General features: G+C 41.2%; 1 protein-coding gene across 2 annotated transcripts in view; it reads left to right on the top strand.

Moving 5' to 3' along the window:
• The window catches only part of SHQ1 (SHQ1, H/ACA ribonucleoprotein assembly factor), a 95446-nt gene extending 74523 nt beyond the window's left edge, over positions 1 to 20923 (top strand). For both annotated transcript variants that reach the window (XM_004419923.3, XM_087431347.1), the window contains exon 11: positions 19647 to 20923. In XM_004419923.3, the coding sequence (XP_004419980.2) occupies positions 19647 to 20193 (547 nt within the window). In that variant the 3' untranslated portion in view covers positions 20194 to 20923. The remainder of the gene's footprint in view (positions 1 to 19646) is intronic.
• Positions 20924 to 23152: the final 2229 nt, after the last annotated feature.

Genomic DNA, 23152 nt, shown 5'->3' with positions numbered 1-23152 from the left:
CTGATTTCTTGTGTTTTTGAGTCAGGGAATGAAGAGCTGTGTCACTGCTGCTGCCTTTTTAAGCAGGTGGGACCTGCAGCTGCGATCAAAGCCGAGCTCCGGGTTCCCGCAGACAGCAGTCCCTGCTTTTCTGTCAACTGCTTATTGTGGGGCTGGATTTGTCTCTGTGGGGTGAGGTGGCTCCAAGAAAAACCCAGCCCGATGCCCCAAGAAGGAATGAAAGGAGAAAAGAGAAAAGCGCTTCTGTGTCTCGCCCCATGCAGGAAGTGTTTTGATAACATCATTTGAGTCAAACCGTAATTAGGCTTTTGCATCCAGTTCTTGTAGGAACATGAAATGCTCTTCAGCCAACAGGTTTGGTTCTCACAGCCACCTAACTGGGGTTTAAGTTGTGCTGTGTATTTCTATATTTAGCTAAATAATATCTTTGAGCCACTTTTTCATTCTTATGTTTAGTAATCAGTAATTTTCGTAGATAGTAATTTGGGTCTGATTCGACATTTTGGCAACACTTCAGTTCTAATTATAGAAGAGTTTTCGCCTGTGTGTTTGATGATAAAGTGAACGTAGGATTTTAAAGAGAGGTCCAGCAAACTAGTTGAGTCCTAATTTTTGAGAGTCGTGGTCACTACCTTAAAATATAGAATAAATTATAGTGCCCATCCTGATAAGGAGACTTAATTTACATAAATGTTTTGTCAAGGATTGGATCCCACAACAGAGGGAAGAGTCTTCAGTGGTTCTATTGGCAAGTGCCATCTTCCAGCATCTCGTTTCATGTAGTTCATAAACTCTTCGATTACCAGATGGTGGCACTGCTTCAGTGTGAGCCAGCACATAGTGGGTCTGCGTGTCAGAAGCTCTGGCCTTTGCCGGGATTAACTCTAGCATTAGGCAGATGTTTGCCTCCGAGCATTGGTGAAATAGGAACAGTCATATGTACCTGCTTTAGCCCATGTGGTTGAGGAAAGGATCAGACAGACTCATGCATATGAAAGCAATTCGAAAACCCTCCAGTCTGATGCCAGGGTGGAGTATTAGTACTTGAGGTTGTGGTTAGTCCTGTGGTCTTAGCTATGTCTAGGCCTCAACTTGGTCACAGAAAATTATGGCTTTAGATTAGATCTGTGTGGTCCAATTTTGTATTCATAGCCACACGAGGCTATTTTAATTTAAATTAATTAAAATTAAAGAAAATTTAAGATTCGATTCCTCAGTCATACTGATGACATTTCAAGTACTCAAGAGCCACATGTGGCCAGTGGCTACCATATTGGACAGCACAGATATAGAATGTTTCCGTCATTATGTAAAGCTCTGCTGGACAACCCCAGACTCACTTATCCATCGGGTTTCTTCCAATCTGAGATTGTGTAGACTTTAGCAAAGTGGCTTGCGCAGTCCTTAAAGGAGAATTAATTGTACCTTTGATGCCCCTCCCCACCACCGCCACCCATATCAAGGGCTTGGCTGTGCTGAAATCTTTGCTCTTTGTCTCCCTAGTGGCTCTGCATGAGGCCTTCCTATGGCATCTTTTACAACCAGTTTCTTAGAAGAGATAAGTTAGTTGTGGATTGATACATTCTTGAGTCCTCAAATAGTGTTATCTAGTTTATATTTATAATACGAAATAATATAAAATTCTGGCTTAGCCAGAATTATTTCTCCTCTTTGCTGAACTTCTGAGTCTTCCTTTTCAGAAACAAAGTAATCTATTGTCATCTCCCATGAACGTGGGACAGCATGAGACAGCATAGGTCGGGTATCAGGCTCAGGTGGATAGAAGGTACAAGAAGGAGTTCTGTAGGCGTGGATACATGATCTGCAGATTAGAACTAGCCATGTGGGAATTGACATCCAGATGGCTTTTAGGACTGGGAGGAGGGGGTGGATGTGCGTGTTGTACTAAGGTTAATAGACTGGAGATTCGAGCTAGGAAGAAATGAAATAGGTAAAAAGCAAGAATAAAGCTAGGTCCCACAGTTCAGGCTATTCGAATGTATTTGGTCCCTATGTCACCTTTCAGTGAGGCCTTCCCTAAACACTCATAAAAAATTGAACACCCCCTGCCCCTAGCACTCTCTGGCCACCTTTTCAGCTCTGTTTTTTCCCATAGCACTTAAACCATCGAGTGCACACTGTATTTTACTTAATTTTGTTTATTGTCCATCTTTTCCTGCACAAAAGAATAAGCTCTGTGAGCACGAGGATTCTGATCTATTGTGTTCAGTGCTTGGGTGCACAGTACTTTCAGTAAATATTTATTGAATGGATGAGTGAAAAATGCAGATCTGCTGCATTGTTTCAGTGAGATCTGGAGCTCCTAGAGGTTACTTGTAGGAGGCTGGTAGCATAGATGAGGTAAGGAAGTAATGGGTGGAGGTCTGCTGGGGGCAGAGGCAGGCAAGGGGTGGGGTCTAAATGGACAGAAAAGGGGTTAGGGGCAGGGATCTGGACCCTGGCCTCAGGAGAGGTCCTTATAGAAGTTGAGGACTTTGCACAAGAAAGGAGCTAACGAGCAGAAACCCCAGCTTTGCAGAGTCAGGGTCGAGAGAGAAAACATTTCTGAGAATGAGCCTCAGGATCAAGCTGGCTTAGAAGAGGAGCCAAGGAGAGAGAACTCTTGATCCAAAGGACCACGAGTGGGGCTCCTTGTACCTTTTTACCCAGAGCCAAGATTGGTGAGTGAATGCAGGCTGGAGAGTCATATTTGTGCGCTGGGTGAGAGGGGCTGGGGCAGAGGCAGGCTGCCCTTTCCAGAATGTGTGAAGTGATAGCAAATGCTTAGCCTTCCAAGCTGACCCAGGTGTGAGGGAGAACCTCACACCACTCCCCTCCCTTCTAGGTGTCTGCAAAGTGTAAGGTGGTGACAATCTTCACTTCGACACAGTCACAACTGTCTGGAGCAGCGCTTCTCAAACTTCATTGTGATACATATCCCCTGGGGAGCAGATTGATTTGGAGACCTAGGGGTAGGACGTGGGATTCCGCAGTTCTAACAAGTTCTGGAATGATGCTGCTGCTGGTGGTCCAGGGATTACACTTTAAGTAGCAAGGCTTTATTAAGGAGAGAAACTAAGTATTAGTCATTGATATCAATTGCCTTTATTAAAAATATTTAAAAATTTCCCTTGAATAGGCTAGGGACTGTCATTTAAGGATGTTCTGACAGACAGATGCTTTTCACTCTAATTCTAGTAGTTTTTGAGAGAGCATGAGCAAGCGTTAAGAAAATCAGCTTTTCCCAATTTTGATTTTCTGTAGTCGAACACTTGTCAGTACTGTTGTCAAGTGGCTTTCAATTCCAGGGCTTCCTAAAGCAGTCTTTGAATACTCCAAGCCTTAGCCAACTCGCTTCCCTACATGTGAGAGGTGGTTGTGCCCAGTGGAGTGTGGTCCGTATGTGCTGAGCCGCCGATCAAGCTGGTCCTATCAGCGACCTGGATCGGGGTTAGGAGAAGTCTGTTCTTGCGGTGTGGAGAAACGGGCAGCTCCTGACTCTGAAGGCTCATCATGCTTTTATGAAAATTACTGTCCTGGAAGATGTAATGGGGGGAGAAAAGGAGGACCTGAAACCAGGGACATTTTGGAATTTGTATTCTGGTAGTCAAGGTCTCTTGTAAATAGATGATCTTATGTGCATCTCTCCTCCCTGCCACATTCCAGGTTAGAATATTTAGTCCTTGTGGAATGCAGTCAACCTGTCCTGCAGTCCGAGGCTGTAGCCATGGACCTAATGGTGCCATCGGCCTGGTGCTGTGATTCCAGGGTTCCTGTCACTAAAACCTGCTTCCCACTTTTCTCCCCTGGACAGCTCCTCGTGGTCTGTAAGCAAGTTTCAGTTTAGATTACCCTTTTTATAGGAAACCTTCTCTGCCCCCTCCACCTTCTCCCTAGCTTCCAAACCTGAAATGGCTGCCCCTCCTCTGTGGTCTCATAGCCAGTGCCGAATTACAGTCAGTTCACGCTAGTTATGTTCTGTAAAGTTGCTGCAAACACAGAATTAGCAAACTCAACCATAGCTCCTGGGGGCAATACAGGGTTAGGTCCTGTGAGTCTCTGCTCACAACATTTTCATCAGCCAGTCAATACCTATCTTTGCTTTATTAGTGTTTCTGTTTAAAGACACCTTATTTAATGTATATTGTTGCTTCATTAACAGCATTATAACTCCTACCTGAACAAAGCTTATCTAACACAAGTATCTTCTCCATCAGACACTTTCTAGCCTTCATGCACTTAAGAACACTAGGCAGCAATTCAGCACTAAGCTTGGGGGCCATTTTAAACAGCGAAATCATCAACAAAAAGCCACAAAACAAAAAAAATATGGCACTAAATTAACCATGAAAAGGACACTTGTTTACAGTAGGAGAACTGAAACAAGAAGGCAGAGTGTCGTCTTGTGTGACCTCAGCTGGGAATGTGTGCGTTGGGTGACTGAAATTTTTCAGTGCTCTGCGCCTGTCTGTGAGTGACCACAAAAGCACTGAAGAGTATTGATTTTGAGGTTAAAAATACATTTTGGCAAGTAGGCAAATTCACAAATATGGAGTTCGTGAATAATGAGGATTGACTATACCTCATAGACAGACTAAACTTTGGTATACAGACCAGCACAATAGGGGCAGAAAAGAAGAAATAAATGTGCTTCTTCCCTCAAAGAATTTGATATTTGAAATTTCAAGAAAAGCATTGAAGTAGGCAACCTGGGCAGAATTAGGACTTTGGTGGACTTCTTGCCCTCATTTTAAGTTATACAGTGGTTTTCCTGTCGAATTACACGTGGCAGGGCCTGTCTCCTCAGTGCCTAGGCCCCCAGAGCCCCTGAGCTGGACGTGCCGGGATCACCCTGTGCTGATCCTTCTTATAGACTCACTTCAAAGTGGTATGATGGCTTGTTCCTTGCCTGCCACAGACTGAGAGGAGCTGATCTTCACAGAGACTGTGTTTCATATTCACCGTTAGATCCACCAAACCTGGCACATAGTAGATGGTCAATAAATATTTCAAAAGACTGACCTTGGACCTGGGCACTTGAGCTGAAAAACTGCAGCTCAGTCTAATTGCATCTGGTCCTGGTCCACAACCTCTTGTCCACAATTCTGAAATCCAGAAAGTTCTAAAAGCAAAAGTATTTTCAGGGCAGTTGGCAGCAAAACCTGACTAACTTGAACTTATTTGGTTACCTGAGGCTATTTACGATCTTTATTCATCCCATTTGGAGTGACTAACCATATATTTTGCTGCAGAAATATTAGTGTATTTGATTACAGGTTGCTGCTAGAAGTATTATATAGTACATAGTAACATATAGTATAATAGTATATATCCAGAATTATCTTTCTGAAATACAAAAAAAAAAAGAAAGAGAAATCGGAATTTTGAAACTCATCTAGGTCCAAGAGTTTCATACAAGGCATTGTTGTTGACCTGTAGTAGAATTTAGAAATTTTCTGTAGAAATTTTATTTGAGGAGATTGACAGTTTATTTAGAAGTGAATTACCTAGAGGCGTAAATGGTTATGGTCTCTGACTGATGAGAGAAAAATTAAGTGAAATAATCTGATGGCATAACTCCTGAGGGGACAACATGTAGAGTAGAGCCCCAGGGTAAGTTTGAAGAGTGCTGAGAATAGTTCTTTTAAATAATGAAAACGAAGGTGTTGAGGAATCTAAAGAATTTATCATAAATATAAAAAATATTTGAGTCTTTATTATATCAATATGTGCGTGTATCAGCAGGTACACGGTGGAGTTTATTAGAAAAAGAGATCCCTTGAATTTCAGAATTTATTTGAAAATTCTGATCATACGGTCCAAATCAATTATCATTTCATAGAGAAATGTGTTGGTAAAACATACTCTCCTATTAAAAAAATAAAAGTGTCAAAATTGAAACAAATCCCAAGTGACTGAGGTCAACCAATAATATTTTCTCCCATCCAGTTCCCTTACAATACTAAAAATAATAATAAATGAATGAAGCCCCCACAAACTTGTCTTTTTTTCGCCCTAGGCGGCAGGTTTTCTTCTGCTGCTTTATAAATTTTAATTGGAATTGCAGATATGGAATAGGGTCTTATAAACTTTTATGCTTATGTTTTAAAACTGTCTGTTTTGAGAAAGTAAGCTTTACTCTATAGTACACGAATTAGATAAAATTGCTCACTTTGAGTGAAATATTCATAAAAGTGGTATAAAGACTCCTGGGGCCTCATTTTTTCCAGGTTTTTGATAGATAAGATGAAGTATTAGAAGCTTGGAAACAGTATTAAAAGGAAAAATAATAGAAATTCTTATTTTAGACTTAATTCAGAAAGTACTGTTTGGTTTGTAGATCAAATGTCCTGGAGGGGAAAATGCCTTTAAAAATGATGCTTGAAATGACCCACAGACAATGCTTTACCCAATACCTCAGGAATAACCTCCATAGCAGTGAACTGCGTACTTCTGCAAAGAAGAACTTTCTGTATATAGTAGGCACATTCTGAAAGAGATGACTAATGGATCTTTCTCTAGGCATATTTTGAGATTCTCTTTGTGTTTGGTGAAACGTGCCATGCCTTTTAAAAAGAAGTTTGAGATGAGGAGTGTTGTATTAGAAGTCTTGACAGTCAGCCCAGAGGACATCGGAGCTGTCCCTGTGATCTCCTCCTCCCATTAGGGCACGTTCCTCCTCTGGCTCCATCCCCTTTTCCCAGCAAATGTTCAAAAGCATGAGACTTCTTTTCCAGGACTCCTATTTGTTGTTGTTTTTTTAAGATAATTTTTGTTGAAGAACTCACAGATTCTAAGTATACAAATAATGAATTCTGATAAAGTGAAACACCCAAATCAAGAATCGAACCTTAGAGCCTCCCCAGAAGCCCCTTGATGCACTTTCAGTCCCAACCCCCAACCCCGTAACCCCTCTCTTGACTTCTGTTACCATCTACTGGTTTTGTCTGTTTTAGAACTTTGTGTAACTGAAATAATACAGTGCGTACTCTTTTGTATGTGGTTCATTCATTCAGCGTTATTTTTGTGAGGATTCTAGCTCAACATCAATTCCCAAAGGTTTCTTTGGGGCATCTTTTAAAAAAATCTCCTGGCAGATTGGTCTGAGAGCATTAAATCTGAAAAAGGAGCACTGGGAGTAATGAATAACGTAGGAATAACGTAGCTACGTAAGGAGTATGAAGTGGGGGAATGGGAGGGATTGAATGTCAATAGGTTAGAGGTAGGCATATTTCTGGAGCACTTTCCTCTTTGCCTTTGCCAACCAGTCCTAAGGCCTGCCCGCCATTAGGGCTCCCTCCCAGGGCACAGCCCTCCTGGGTCCAACAAGGAACAAACCCAGTGAATCTGCCTTTAGGAAGGATCTGAATGCTGAGTGCCGCAGCTTCTAGGTCTGGCTCCCCCACAGACAGGAGACAAGTTAAATAGCTGCCCGTATTATGTCAGTGAGCTACACTGATTGGCACAGCATGGAGTTGTTCGGTGTAAGAATATAGGAACATACAGCAGGCCTGCCCCTGGAGATGGCCACTTAGCATTGTGACTGGCCCTTGTGAGGAGCTGTCTGTCCCATAACTGTGTCTTATCATGTTGTCCCTGTTTCCTCCCTAGGAAAGCAAAGGTTCCAGACTTTCTTTAGAGGGCATTTTAACCATGGTTCAGAGTGAGTGGGAAGAGGCAGAGCTTATGTGCTATGTCAGACATTTAATAATTCCAGAAAACCCAAACCGGTGAGTGGGCAGTGTGTTGCTATCATTCGTCTCGTAGAACAGGATTGTCATTAAGAAACCACGGAATGGTTCTGGTTTAACTGATTCATGCCTTATGCATTTATGCATTTAAGGTTGCTTTATGCATTTAAGATTGCATTATGCATTTAAGAAGACATTTCACTGTGCATCATACCAGTGAGTGGAGAAATAGTCTGAATTTTCAAAGTTTTTGACTCCCATCGTAATTTGGAGAGCCGCATGCTTCAGCCTGTGTGTGTGGTAAACATACCAGCACTTAAGTATTTTCCTGTCTCCGTATTATGAAAGCAATGTGGTGCACAAACTTCATATTTTGTAACCAAGGAAAAAATCTAACATTTAGAACAGGCATACAAAGAAATAAACACATTAAATCACATGACCCAGTCTTTCTTTCTCAGAATATGCCAGGAAATTTGGAAGCAGTCATTTTCATTCTGCTTTCAAGATGGGAAAGTGGAGACAAAAAGGCCATACTTGAAAATTTAACTAGAACTTCCACTTCTTTAGCCCCCAAAACTATCCTAGTATGCCAAGTTGGTAATAGTAAGGCTTGGTATAAGAAGCTGGAGTGTGAGGGGCAGAGCGTCCCAGCTGCTGGTCCACGGCACCACAGATGGGATTCAGGGGAATGGAGTTAGTGGCCCCCTCAGCCTTCAGGATGGCAGGTAGGATGCAGGCCAGTCTGGTCACTTTACCCCTTATGCCATGCCAAGCTAATATTGTTTTCTGTGTGTCCCATGACATGAAACAGCTTGGGAAACATTGCTTTAAATAGACTGTTCTTGCAAGACTCTGAGGTGGCATTTTAGATGAGTGCTGAATGAGTAGGAGCCAGTATGGGAAGACTTGGGGGAAGAATGTTCCAGAAAGAGGGAACAGTAAGTGCAAAGGCCTTGAGGCGAGAGTGCATTATTGTGTCCTCAGGACAGAGAGATGGTAGAGAGTTGAGCCGGAGCACAGTGACCTGGACACGAATGGCAGGTGACCCACTGAGAGGCAGACAGGGCCCAGGGGCCAGATCTTATGGGGCCTCGTCCTCACTGGGGAGATTTTATTCTGAGAGTTCTAGGAAGCCATTGCAAGTTTTTAAATGGGAACATCATGATCATAATGTAGAACTGTAAAACCATAGCGTTTTAGACTCAGAGGGGACATAGTCTGATCCATTCTCTGCATTTTATTGCATGAAGGAAACTTTTCTGGGCCTTGCTGCTGTTGATATTTTTGGTGATGTCATTTTTTCATTTGTAAAATCAGGAACTTATATGAGATGCCTTCTAATTTCTGTTCAGCCCAAAAAATCTTCATCCCTGTTTAGTTTCCTAGGGCTGCTGTAACAAATGACCACAAACTGGATGGCTTAAACAACAGAAATCTATTCTCTCACAGTTCTGGAGGCCCGAAGTCCAAAATCAAGGTGTCAGCAGGGTTGGTTCCTTCAGGAGGCTTGAGGGAGAATCTGTTCGATGCCTCTCGCCTAGCTTCTGGTGATTGCTGGCAATCCTTGCTGTTCCGTTGCTTGTAGACATATCACTCCAGTCTCTGCCACCATCATCACATGGACCTCTTTGTCTCTGTGTCCCTGTGTCTTCACATGGTGCTCTTATAAGGCCACCACTCCCCCTTGAATCATTGGATTTAGGGCCCACCCTGACCCAGTATGACTTTATCTTGACTTGATTACACCTGCAAAGACCCTGTTTCCAACTCAGGTCACATTGACAGGTTCTGGGGGTTACGACTTGAACATATCTTTGTGGGGGACATATTTCAACCTACAATGCCTTCCTTCTGCCACCACCTCCATGGTAGTGCCTTCTTCATCTTTTTGATTGACTTCCACTTAGTTTAATGGAATCCAAATAGCCATTTCATCCGAACAGCTAATGGGTCAAAATACTACACTTCTATCATTAAACAACACTGAATGCCCTTTTCACATAGATGAAATATAGCAATATTGTCAGAATTGTTCAAGTCTGACATACCCAAAATGTCGTGCTTCATGGAATAATTTTAGAGAAGAAAATGGATTGAAAAGATCTCTCTCTCTCAGCCTTGGACCTGTAGTTTCCATTTTCCCATATCCTTTCCTATCCCACAAAGGTGTTTTTTGGTTTTTGTGTGTGTGTATTTTTTATTTAAAAGCTATTTGGTTTCACTCTGATACTTGCCTTGTACCAGAAGTTATTTAAAGCATTTCTGTGTGTGTGTGTGTGTGTGTGTGTGTGTGTGTAAAACAAGATGGCAGGCATAATTAAAGGTGGGGGTAAGAGAAGGAAAAAAAAAGATAGCAACAAAATGAAAAGGGAGGCAAGAAGGAGCTCCGGGTATATTCCATCATGTCAGGTGGGTCACAGATTTACCTTTCCTAACGGTCAGTATGGAAGGGGAGGCCTTTGTGTTGCACAATTCCAAGAGTTTCATGGGGCCGGTTTTTTTTTTAAAGATTTTATTTATTCAGTTTTTTCCCCCCAAAGCCCCAGTAGATAGCCGTATGTCATAGGTTCACATCCTTCTAGTTGCTGCACGTGGGACTCGGCCTCACGTTGGACGGAGAAGTGGTGCCTCGGGGCACTCCCGGGATCCGAACCCGGGCCGCCAGCATCAGAGCGCGCGCACTCAACCGCTAAGCCACGGAGCCGGCCCCGGTTTTTTTTTTAATTTTTTTTTTTGTGTGAGGAAGATCAGCCCTGAGCTAACATCCGTGCTAATCCTCCTCTTTTTGCTGAGGAAGACCGGCACTGAGCTAACATCTATTGCCAATCCTCCTCCTTTTTTTTTTCCCAAAGCCCCAGTAGATAGTTGTATGTCATAGTTGCACATCCTTCTAGTTGCTGTGTGTGGGACGCAGCCTCAGCATGGCTGGAGAAGCGGTGCGTCGGTGCGCGCCCGGGATCCGAACCCGGGCTGCCAGTAGCGGAGCGCACGCACTTAACTGCTAAGCCGCCGGGCCGGCCCGGGCCGGTTTTGAAATAGGCTCTGAACACCAGCTTTGGGGATTACAGTGAAGCACATTTCAGCAAAAGCAGTTCTTTTGGGGTTGGGGAGGGGAGTTTAGGGAGGGAGTTGAAATGTGGCAAATTTATAAGACTCACATTTTCATCTCTGCTAATTTGATTCAATCTGGCATAAATGCAAAAAGATTTCAAGAACGGGCTGGAGTGTGTTTCTTTCAAACAGTTCTTTATGAACATTGTGCCTTCTTAACCTGTTTATCACCCTCACTCTTCCACTTCTTAGATAAATGTCAATGATGAAGCAAATAATAGCTCCTCTGGATTTGGATAAACCTTCATTTACCTATTAGGGCATGCTCTTAAGTGTATAGGATTGCCATAGCAATGTTCCTTTTTTTTTTTTACATAAAGTCATTTACTTTGCTCTAAAAATGGGTCTATCTAGTACGGCCACTTATATATGTCTTGCAGGGGGTCCTTATTTCTGAATATTCATTATTTGAGTTTCTGCACTTAGAAAGTTACAAAGAGAAGTGATGGTAGGCAGGACACAAAAATATTTGCTAATGATCAAACCACTTGATAAATTTAGCCCCCATTCTAGCATATCGTTTCCTTCCTAGCACCTTCCCCACCCATCCTGCCAGTGTTTTTATTGTTTGATGTCTTGTTGACTGTTGATATTGTACAGTGCACATAAATTGCAAATTGAGTAAAAAATCAAGGATTTCATGAAGTCAGTGGAAGTAATATGGGAGCTGTGCTTGAACCACACACAGAGACACTGACGATGCGGCTTGGAAATGTGGGAGTAGTTAACAATTGAAGAAGAGAACTCGACGACAATAGTGACATCAGTGGAAAGTCTTTATTTTGAATATTAAAGGATTGATTTGAATCACGTGATTGAGAGGCCCTTGAGAAAACTGATGAAGCCCTTGATGATGATTTGTAGAAATTACTCTCTAATTTTACTAAAAAAGACCAACCTGAAGTGATGAATGTCATATAGTGCTATAGTATAATTTTGTTAGAACAATTACAATTACAAATACAATTAATATTTGGTTCATTCTTTGTTCATTTGAGAATTAGTGCATGGTTGTAATTATAACCTACATATTAACGTTGTCAGATACTTTATAAACTTATTTGTGTAGTTTGGAATTTTGTTTTAAGGTGAAATCTTAACCTTTTTTATCATGATTTACTATTAAATTTTGGCCTCTATTTTATGCTGATTTCCTTTAAGTGACATTTTTTTAGTCTTAATTATCCTCTATTAATGAGCGTCTTCACTATCTGTTTGTTTCAGCTATAGGGAGGGTACTGTGTTGGAGAGTGTCCCCTCAAAATTCATGTTAAGGAATCAACCCTGCTGACACCTTGATTTTGGACTTCTAGTCTCTAGAACTGTGATGGAATAAATTTCTGTTGTTTTAAGCCACCAGTTTGTGGTAGTTATGGCAGCCCTAGGAAACTAATACAGATTTTGGTATTTTGAGTAGGGTGCTGCTGTAACAAATACTTAAAAATGTGGGAATGGCTTTGGAATTGGTTAATGGGTAGAGGCTTGAAGAGTGTTGTGATGCATGATGGAAAAGTCCTAGATTGCCTTAAAGAGATTTTTGGTAGAAATATGGACATTAGAGGAAGTTCTAGTAAGGGCTCAGAAAGAAGTGAGGAGAGCTATAGAGAAAGTTTCTTTTGTCTTAGAAAATATGTATATCATCACAGACAGAATAGTGCTAGAAGTAGGAAAGTTAAAGGTGCTTCTAGTGAGGTCTTAGATGGAAATGAGGAACATGTTATTGGAAACTGGAAGAAAGTTGATCTTTGTCATAAAATGGAAGAGAACTTGGATGAATTGTGTTCTGCCATGCAGAAAGTAGAACTTAAAAGTGATGAACTTGCGGGGCTGGCCCGGTGGCACAGAGGTTAAGTGTGCGCGCTCTGCTGCGGCGGCCCGGGGTTCACAGGTTCAGATCCTGGGCGCGCACCAACGCACCACTTGTCAGGCCATGCTGTGGCAGCGTCCCATATAAAGTAGAGGAAGATGGGCACAGATGTTAGCCCAGGGCAAATCTTCCTCAGCAAAAAGAGGAGGACTGGCACCGGATATTAGCTCAGGGCTAGTCTTCTTCACACACACACACAAAAAGTGATGAACTTGGGTATTTACCTGAGGAGGTTTCTAAACAAAGTGTACAGTCTGGTTTCTCCTTGTTGCTAATGGTAGAATGCAAGAAGGAAAAGATAAATTGAGGAAGGATTTGTTAAGCAAAAAGGAGCCATCATTTGATGATTTGGAAAATTATCAGCCTGTCCAGATAGTGTGCTCTGGAAATGGGGCCAAGGGTGTGCCTGGACAACCTTTGGCTAAAGAGATTAAGCATGTGACTTATGGATCCACTCAACCATCTGAGCACAAGTCAGGAATAGAGGTAGGGTCATCCAGAAAGGACCTGTGGAGAAGCTTTGTGTCGGATGGTCTGGATCCCCTCAACATCCACAGAAGACTGACAAGGTTTTTGAGAATGTTACACCAGCAGAAACATGGCCACTCTGAACTGAAAAAGGCAGAAATGAGAGGAAATGAAAGAAGGATAACTCCAGGGTAGAACCATGGACGCAGAGGCCAGAGTGGGGAGCTCCTGTCCCGATTGGTCCAGAGGACAGAGCAGCAAGCCACAGAAGATTATTTTCAGGCCTCAAAGACTAATGGAATTTGACCTGCCATGTTGTGAATTTGCTTTGGCCTGGTAACTGCTTTATCTTTTCCATTTTCTGCCTTTTGAAATGGGAATGTCTATTCTGTGTCTGTCCCACCATTGTCTTTTGGAAACAGATAACTTATTTTTTAGTTTCACAGGTCTGTGCACAGAGAGGAATTTTACCCTAGGATGGAGCATACCAAGAGTCTCTCTTATACCTGATTTAGATGAGATTTAGACGAGATTTTAGACCCCGAGTTGATGTTGGAATGGGTTGAGACTTTCGGGGATGGTGAGATGGGCTGAATGTATATTGCAGGTGGGATGGGCATGAATTTGGGGGGTGGTGGTGTTAGAAGACAGGCTGTACTGGGTTGGATAGTGTCACCCTAAATTTCATATCCTTCCCACAACCTCAGAATGTGACTTTATTTGGAAATAAGGTTGTTGTGGATGTAATTAATTAAGATGAGGTTCTACTGGACAATGATAGCCCCTTAATCCAATATGACTGGTGTCCTCGTAAGGAGAGGAGAAGAGACAGACACATACTCAAGGAAGATGGCCATGTGAAGAAACAGACACACAGAGAGAACGCCATGTGATGACAGAGGCAGAGTTGGAGTGACACCTCTACAAGCCAAGGAATGCCAGTGATTGCTGTTCACACCAGAAGCTAAGGGAAAGGCATGGAACAGATTCTCTCCTCAGAGCCCTCGGAAGGAACCAACCCTGTCAACACCTCGATTTGGACTTCAAGCCTCCAGAACCGTGAGGGAATAAATTTCTGTTGTTTAAGCCACCGGTTTGTGGTAGTTTGTTAGGGCAGCCCTAGGAAACTAACACAGGGAGTTTTCAGAAAATTATTCTACTGATCCATGAACTACATGTTATTTTTCATAGCCCAGGGCCACAAAAGTATTAAGTCAACTTGGAAATAGGGTGAAAAGTTATTTCATTGGCCCAAACTCAGTATGGCTTAAATAACTTGCAATATTTTCTGTATTAAATTAGTAGTTTCTTGTTTAAAGCAATCGATTGTTTCTGTTAATAACTGAGCTGGAGATGATTTTCACTGTTACAGAATAACAGTAGACAATTTTGTGTTTATTTGTGCATCAATTGGTATTTGTTTTTCATGGCAACTTTCAGAGAAGAGTTTCACCAGCAACTTCTAGTTAAAGGTAATGCATTACCTTTTAGATCAGGATACATAAATATGTTCTGGGCAGGGGATTCTGAAGTTTGGAACTGGTTTTTTTCAATAGAGAGGAATTATGATTGTATGTCATTATTATCACTGCCCTTTAATAAGAAAGTTCATGTACTGTTTGTTCCCCGATAGAACCTGGGATTGTGTGTGTGTGTGCATCCTTTGAAATTAAAAGGCCAGTTAAGTGTATTCGATCATCCAGCATGAAATGTTTCTTGAATTGCCTCACTGGAGTCCTGTCCTGCATTATCAGTTGCTGGCTCTAGTGTCAGTATGTCATACCTGGCAAGTTAGCAGGTTTTGGCAGAGGAAATGAAACCTAGTCAGTTACTAGGAGATTTATAGTAGACCTGCTATTGCAGCAAGTGGTGAAAAGTTGATTGATAGTTTGAGACAAAACTCTACAGCAAGAAACAGGATGTATGCTTTCTATTTATACCCAGTTTTCTTTTTCCTACATTTCAGGGCTCCTTTTGCACTTTGTTTTGGCTGTTTCATAAAGCCATGGATCCTTTTTTTTTTTTTTTTCCTAAACTCAGTCACCGAATATAAAATAATTGAAACTTTATATGAGCTTAGCCGTGGTACAGGCAGGCACTTTCTGCCGTTCCTATTACTCTTTCATGTTGGTTGTATTTACTGTTAACTTGTCAGAGAGCAGTCTTTAATTAAAAAAGAAAGAATCCTCCAAGTAGGATATTATTTCACATGTACAACCAGAATGAAAGTTTTTTAAAAAAGTTACATGGTAGGATTACATTTCCAAAAACTTTCTAAGAAAAACCTTTTGAGTATAATTTTATTAGAATATGGCATTAGTATGATCTGATTGTCCTGTCTCTCTTAAATGCTGATTGTCCTCACTCTTGAATAAATACATTCTTAACAGGTAGGTGTTCTTCACGTAGATATAAAATATATATACTATAAGTACAACTGGTAACTCAGTGTATGTGTTCGTTGAGTTATATTAGAATGTACCTGGTTTTTGTAAGCATTCTGGTTAACTAATAATGTCACTTGACAAGGCTTTTTGACATGAAGTAGCCTGGTCTGTTTTGAGTGTGACAGTGAAAAACCACTGGCTGCATTAAATGAGGTGCTTTCTGCAATGGAAAGGCCATTGCAGAGTTGGATTCTAGAATTTATAAGGAGTGGCCGACTTAGAACCAACTCTGATTGTGCCAGTGGTTGTAGGAACAAAAACACTGCTCTTTCATGCCTTAATTTTTTTCTCCAAAGGAATAATTTCATTTTTGCAAACAGTCATTTCTAAGTTATTTGTGGAAAATAATTGACTAGAAACAAACCCAACTTTCATTCCTTGGGCTATTAGGACACATTCTGCACCAGAGATATTTTGAAATTTTTAATCACTTTTTATTCTAGCATTCTTTATGGGGAGAGTTCAGAATGCTTCTTCTATAAAGTTTCTATTCAGAACTTCAGTATTAATTTAGGAAAGTAGCCAGCCTGAGGTAATAAAAGTGGGATAATAAAAAATAGAGATGAATCAGCGTGGTAAAGAATAAAATATGAACATATAATTCATTTTTTACACAGCTTACATAAATGGGTCACTTGAAATGTAATTTAGCGCTGCAGTGAGAAACGAACTTTTCCGTGAAGGATGAAACTTCACAGAAGCTGGTAGCAGGCGCGAGTCCCTGTCTGGGTCACACGGCTCATCCTCGCCACTTTCCTATCTGTCAGAGTTGACTTTTTAGTCCCACTGTGCTTTCTGAAAAGAGCTAGGATTACTGTGAGGGGCTTTGAAATTCCAAACTTATACTGTTATAAACAACAGATATAATATTTTTATAGAAGACAATAACAAAGATCCAAATAGTTTTAACTTGAGTATTGACATATCTACTGTATTCACTAATATCCACAAAAGTACTTCAATTTTTTCCCTCCTATTCTAAACCTCTGTAGTTAAAGCTCAGATGGGGCCGGCCCTGTGGCTTAGTGGTTAAGTGCGCGCGCTGCGATGCTGGCGGCCCGGGTTCGGATCCCGGGTGCGCATCGAGGCACCACTTCTCCGTTCATCCTGAGGCCGAGTCCCACATACAGCAACTAGAAGGATGTGCAGCTACGACACACAGCTATCCACTGGGGCGTTGAGGGGAAAAAATAAAATAAATAAAATCTTTAAAAAAAAAAAAAAAAGCTCAGATGTATTCTTCATTTAAGATTGCTAAAATAAAGATACCAGTCATAGCTTCTTTGGAGAGTTCTGGGCCTTGTGCAAGTCAGAACTTGCTCATTTGGAAGATGTTGAGGAGAGCTCAAATTGGGAAGGAGTGAAGAATGTGGTCTTATGAAGTGAGACTTGCAGAGCCTGGATACTCGCGGGAGGCCCTGCGGTGGAGCAGGAATCGCACTAGAGCTGCTGGGCGTGGGTTTCCAGTCTTGACTGCCCCTTGTTAACTGGGTGAACTTCAGCAGGTCTCTTGAGCCCTCCAGGCTTCTGTTTCGTCATCTGTAACGTGGAGATAGACATGAAACTGCTTCACAGGGTTGTTGTCAGGAGTAAGTGCAATGACGTGGAACCTCATCCTTCAAATGTTTGTCATGGCTATTAAAAATATGAGCTATATGGTCACTGAAGTAAAAGCTTTTATTTTAAATTTTTATTTCTAATATTATGATTTAATAAGAGGCATTGTCTTCTTTCCCAGGTTCATTGCTCTTTATCTCTTAAAGCTGTGTGTCATTATCCAGAGAGGACCTCCTTCAGTGAGAAAGATGACAGTGAACTAGTTCCTAGGCCGACAGGGCCTTGGGGCAGAGATGTTTTAACTGGCCCACTAGTTCTGACCGAATCCTTGACCACTGGTAGTCAAGGTTTCAAAATATATGGTGGACATTATCTACAACTATCTTGGACATGGATGTAAATTATACTGCAACCGTCTTATTCCATGCTTTTAAAGATGTCTCAACTGATCTGAGTTACCCCAGAGTTTCTAGCCCTTTGGTGAATCATTAACTGACTCCAGCTGATCTCACCTGCGTTTTCCTCTTTACCCTAGCCACCTTTTCTTTTCTAAGCTCTGGAAATTCCAACACTGAAATTCAGAATTTTCCTCGCCTAAGAGAAAGTTGCCCATCAATGATGGCTGTTGCCCTTGTCCCATTCACCCTGCCGCACCTGCCACCCACCCTTGGACACTGACGGCAGTGGAGCTTCCGGTCCTGCTTACGCCTGTGGAGAGGAGCATCCCTGCACAAAGTCGTTATCACGCTAACTGTTTAGAGATGGAAGGGTCTCGGGTTCATCTAGGCACTTAGATGAAAAATACCATCTTTGTTCAGTTGTTCCCATTGCACCATCCATTCACTGCAGCTCTATTGAAATGAAGCCGCATTTACCCAATATTATGGGATGGACTACACTTTTACAAATGAATTTTTCATGTGGACTCACCCTCATCCAGTTTGGCTCAAGCCACTAAATTGTTTCGTACACTCATTTAATCTTTGGAGTTAGGGAAACAGAAGCCATGTCAGCACGCTTACCATTTTCACTCATTGCCACCTTTTTTCAGTTGTCACATCAGAGTTTCCTCTATGGAACAGTAAAGAGATAGTTTTTGGAGAACTGTAGTATGCTTTATGTTGCTTCAAAAACAAAACAACTAAATGCATCCAAGTTAGTGAAAAAGTTTATTCATAAGATGTTATAAATTTAGAAAAATATCCTCCAATATTACACGAAATGGTTTTCTGATAAAAATAAGCACTCTATGCTGCTCTGTAATATTGCTTTTTTTTGTACATTTAAAAATTTTGAATAGGGATTACATTTACATAGGATTAAAAATAAACAATATGCAATGAAAAGTCTCCCTCTCATCGTTGTCCTCCATCTTTCCAGTTCCCACCATACGCTTCCACATAAGTTAGTGTTTTCTGTAGCTTTCCAGAGTTTATTGATAAGTATACAACCAAATACAAATATATGTTTTTATTTCTTTCCCTTTTTTTTAACATAGAAGGTACATATACATATGGCATGCCTTTGATCTTGTTGTTAAACAGTATATCTGGGTTAGCCCATGGAGAGCTTCATTCCTTATGCGGCTGTGGACTCTTCCTTTATACGGATATGCCATAACGTACTTAACGAGTCCCATAGTGATGGACATTTAGTTGTTTCCCATTTTGGGGTAATTAAAAACAATGCTGTAGTAAATAACCTTGGGCCTGTATCATATAGCATATGTGTTTAATTTCCAGATGTGGTATTGCTGGGTCAAGGGTATGTACATTTTCAATTTTGAAAGTTATTGCCAAGTTCTCCTTTGTAGGGGTTTTACCTGTTTAATCTCTCACCAGCAGTGTTTGAAGGTACCTTTTCCCCCACGGCCTTGCTAGCAGCGTTTTCAAGTATTTGGATTTTTGCCAGTCTGGTAAATGAAAAATATATCTCAGTATGACTTTAATTTTTATTTCTCTTATTTGACTGAAGTTGAACATCTTTTCTGATGTTTAAGAGGCATTTGTATTTCCTTTTGTGAGAATTGTCTGCTTATGCCTTCTGCCCATTTTTCTGATGGATTGTTTTATCTATTTTTAAGAACTCTGTTAGGGGAATTAGGCCTTGCTCTGTGATATGAGTTGCAAATATTTTTTTCAATTTTGCATTAGCCTTTTGACTTTGCTTACGATGGTTTTTTTGCCCTACAGAAGTTGTTGATTTTTATTAGTTGAATTTATCAATCTTTGCTTTTCTTTTGTCGCTTCTGGATTTTGAGTCATAGTTAGAAAGGCCTTCCTCATTCTAGAGTCATAAAGGAAATCTCCTATGTTTTCTTGTAATACTTTCCTAGCTTCATTTTTTACATTTCTATCTTTGATCTGTTTTGGGATTTCTCCTGGTGTATCATGTGAAGTATGGATCCAACTTCATTTTGTTATTTCTTTAAGCTTTGTACCTTGTTGTCCCCAGGCCAGTTAATGAATAGTCCTAATATTTCTTCTTAAAATGGTTTTCAAGGTCCAAAAAGTTGGCAGCTCTTGCAGAAGCCTTAAAGGCAGTATCCGTGACAAAGGCCCAGCTGGGGTTAGAACTGGAAGACCTGGAAGCAGCAGCGCTTCTTGTGCAGGAGGAAGAAGCTGCATTAGAGGCAGCCCATTCCATCTCCAGGCAGCAGACGCCCTGCTCCAGTCCTGAGGCAAGTGATTCGGAGGAATCAGACAGCACCACATCGTCTGAGACTGAAGACTCAGGTTCAGAACAAGAGGAGCTCGAAGACGGTGCATCTGAGACACGACATTCCTTGCGAGGTCCCTTTCTCGAGGAAGGCAGTGCTCTGCTAATTGATGACGGTGGGGTGTGCAGAAACTCAGCCATCCTGAGGTCTGGGGTCAGTCAGGGAAAGCCACCTGCCTCCTCCCAGGCTCTTGGAGGGTCTGGGCCTCTGATCGAGGAGCTTGGAGAACAACTGAAGACGACAGTTCAGATGTCTGGACCTGCGGGCTCTGGTGCTGGAAACCACAGCAGTGTGCAGGACAGACACGACCAGCAGACACCAAATGATTGACTCTGAGTGGTTTTATTCATTGTTGAGAAGTATGTCAGATTTGGTTTTATATACTGAATTAGAATTCTTCATTTTCACTTTGTACTTTTTCTTAGTGTATACAACATTGTTTTTCAATGAGCTAATGTTGATACCTGTTGGTTTCCTTGTTGCCACTTTAAAGTTCTAAAGTATTTTTTACCAAAGTGTAATTAATATTTGAAGATGAAAATAATAGTTCTGCCAGAATCTCTGGAACGTAGAGCCCGTTAATATTTTTAATAGCTTTAGCAAGGTACACTTGACATACAATAAACTGCATATTTAATGTGTACAATGTGATGTGTTGACTTACATATACACCAAGTGAAACCATCACCACAATTAAGATGACATGTTTCCCCATCATCTCCAAGTGTCCTCGTGTCCCTTTGTTACCCCTCTTACACCCCTACCCACATTCCCTAGGCAAGCATTGATCTGCTCTCTGCCACTATCCATTAGTTTGCATTTCCTAGAATTTAATATAAATTGAATCATGTAATATGTACTCTTTTATCAGGCTTATTTCACTCAGGATCATTATTTTGAGATTCATCAATGTAGCATGTATTGAGAGGGTTTTCTTTGTTTTTGTTTTTTTCCATATGTGAGTAGTATTTCATTGAATAGATGTATCCGTTCACCTGCTGTTGGACATTTTGGTTGTTTCCAGTTTTTAGCTGTTACAAATAAAGCTGTTTTGAACGTTTGTGTGCAAGTCTTTGTGTGGATATATGCTTTTATTTCTCTTAGGTAAATGTCTAGGAATGGAATGAGTGAGCCGTACGGTAGGTATATGTTTAACAGTTTAAGAAACTGCCAAACTGTTTTCCAAAGTGGCTGTACCATTTTACATTTCCACCAGTAGTGTATGAGAGCTCTAGTTCTTGCACATTATTGTCATCACTCAGTATATGGTCAGTTTTTAAAATTTTTACCATTTTAATTGGTGTGCAGTGGTATCTCATTGTGGTTTTAATTTGCATTTTTTTTAAGACTTGTAATGTTGAGCATCTTTTTTCATATGCTTGTCTTCCATATATCTTTGGTGAAGTGTCTGATCAAATCTCTTGCCAGTTTTTTTTTAAGCTGGGTTGTTTTCTTGTTTTTGAGTTGAGATATAAGTCCTCATTATTAGTTGTCTTTGCATGCCTTGTAATCTGATTGGATGCCAAACATTGTGAATTTTACCTTGTTGGCTGCTGGATATGTATTCTTCTAAATAGTCTTTAGCTTTGTTTTGGGACGCAGTTAAGTTGAGAAATAGTTTGATCCCCTTGTGGGTCTTACTTTTGTAATTTGTTAGGTCTGGGACAGACCTCAGTCTGGGATGAACTGTTTCCCAGTACTAAGGAAAGATTTTTCCCTGCCCCATGAATTATGTTTTCCAGTCCAGCTGATAGAAATAGGCACCTGTGTGAGTGCTGAGCGCTGTTCCCTCTAATCCTGTCAGGTCGTTCTTTCCCCGGCCTCACGTACATGCTCTCATCAGTAAGTACTCTTTTGAATACTGGAGGGGAATCCTCTCCAGATATCTGGTGTTATCTGGAGCTCTCTCCCCCCTGGTACTCTGTCCTGCAGACTTGAGCTGCCTTGATGGCCCTAAGCTCTGGCTCTGGCTCCTGAACTCTGGAGTCCACTGGGTTCTGCCTGGGTCATCCCTCCCTGTGCAGCCTGGACAGTCTTTCAGGCAGTAGGTGAGGCAATCACAGGGCTCACCATGTTTGTTTTCCATCCCTCTGGATCACGTCTGTCATTGCCTGATATCCAGTGTCTTGAAAACCATTGCTTCATGTATTATTTCTGTTTTTCTTTTTTGGGTATGTCAGGTGGGAGAGTAAATCTGGTTCCTATTACTCTATCTTGATTGGAAGCATAAGTCTCCATTAATATTTTAAATGTGAATTTCCCCTTCAGTGTAAGCTCCTAGGAAGCAGGGTCTGTGTCATATCTTGTTACCACTGAATCATCAGTGCCCATATTCTTAGCGCTCCATAAATATTTGTTGAATGAATGAACAAATGAAATAAACCAATTTGCTTTGGGGAGGAAATGAAATGAAATCTGATATGTATTAATCTCAGTAGCATTTTTATTTCAAGAAAGGCTATGATTCCTTTTACTCTGGGTTTATATAGGTTGTGAGCATTTGTATTTCCAATATAAATTCCAGTTTGTATTAACAGGATAGTTGAGGTGACTGTGCCATTTGGTATGCATGTTAACTCCTGAACACTATAACAGCTTTGTCAGAATGTGTTCAAGACTTTTCTCAGGCTCCCTGGAGAGCTTCAGAATCCCTATGACCATTGAAAATGCATTTCTCTTCAGTAGCACATGACCTGGAGCCAGTTTGAAAATGCATTATCCGTTACTCCCTTCATTTACTTCTACTAATGTCAAGTTGAACAAATCCACTCTTGTCTCAAAGTTTAAAGCCACAGAAATTCTTCCTTCCATCAGCTTCTGTTCTTACTTAGGAATCTTAACAGGATCTGCTTCGGTGAGACTTGTCTTGGGTGGAAAAACCTGTTACTCCCTTCCTTAAAGAATGAGCAAACATGATCCTTCCTGGAATCCTCAAAGCACAGGAGCTCATTAAACAACCTTCGTGAGTATTAAAGACGAGGAGTGAGCGCCTTAGTTTTAGTCTCTGTGTCTGCGGCGTTTCTCTTACCCTCTGTTTGTTCGCAGAGGGTTAAAGCTTGGTTGTATCGCATTACTCTGTCTTTAAGATGGGTTAAGAACACTATACCACGTCTGTAACCCAAAACACGTCCAAAGGTGCTGCTTTTATTTTTTAAACTAGACAACCTGCCAGGCAACTTTAGGGATCTCCTATAACCCTACGAATTTCCCAAGAACCCTGGGTGATGGGAGAAAAATCAAGCTGGGGAAAGAACAGGGAGGAGACCTCAGTGACGGCCTAGTTGCAGCT

The sequence above is a fragment of the Ceratotherium simum genome, chromosome 5 (assembly GCF_057802395.1).
Source record: "Ceratotherium simum simum isolate JZ-2026a chromosome 5, ASM5780239v1, whole genome shotgun sequence".
Classification (NCBI taxonomy): Eukaryota; Metazoa; Chordata; class Mammalia; order Perissodactyla; family Rhinocerotidae; genus Ceratotherium; species Ceratotherium simum.
This window is presented reverse-complemented; position numbering and strand designations above follow the sequence as displayed.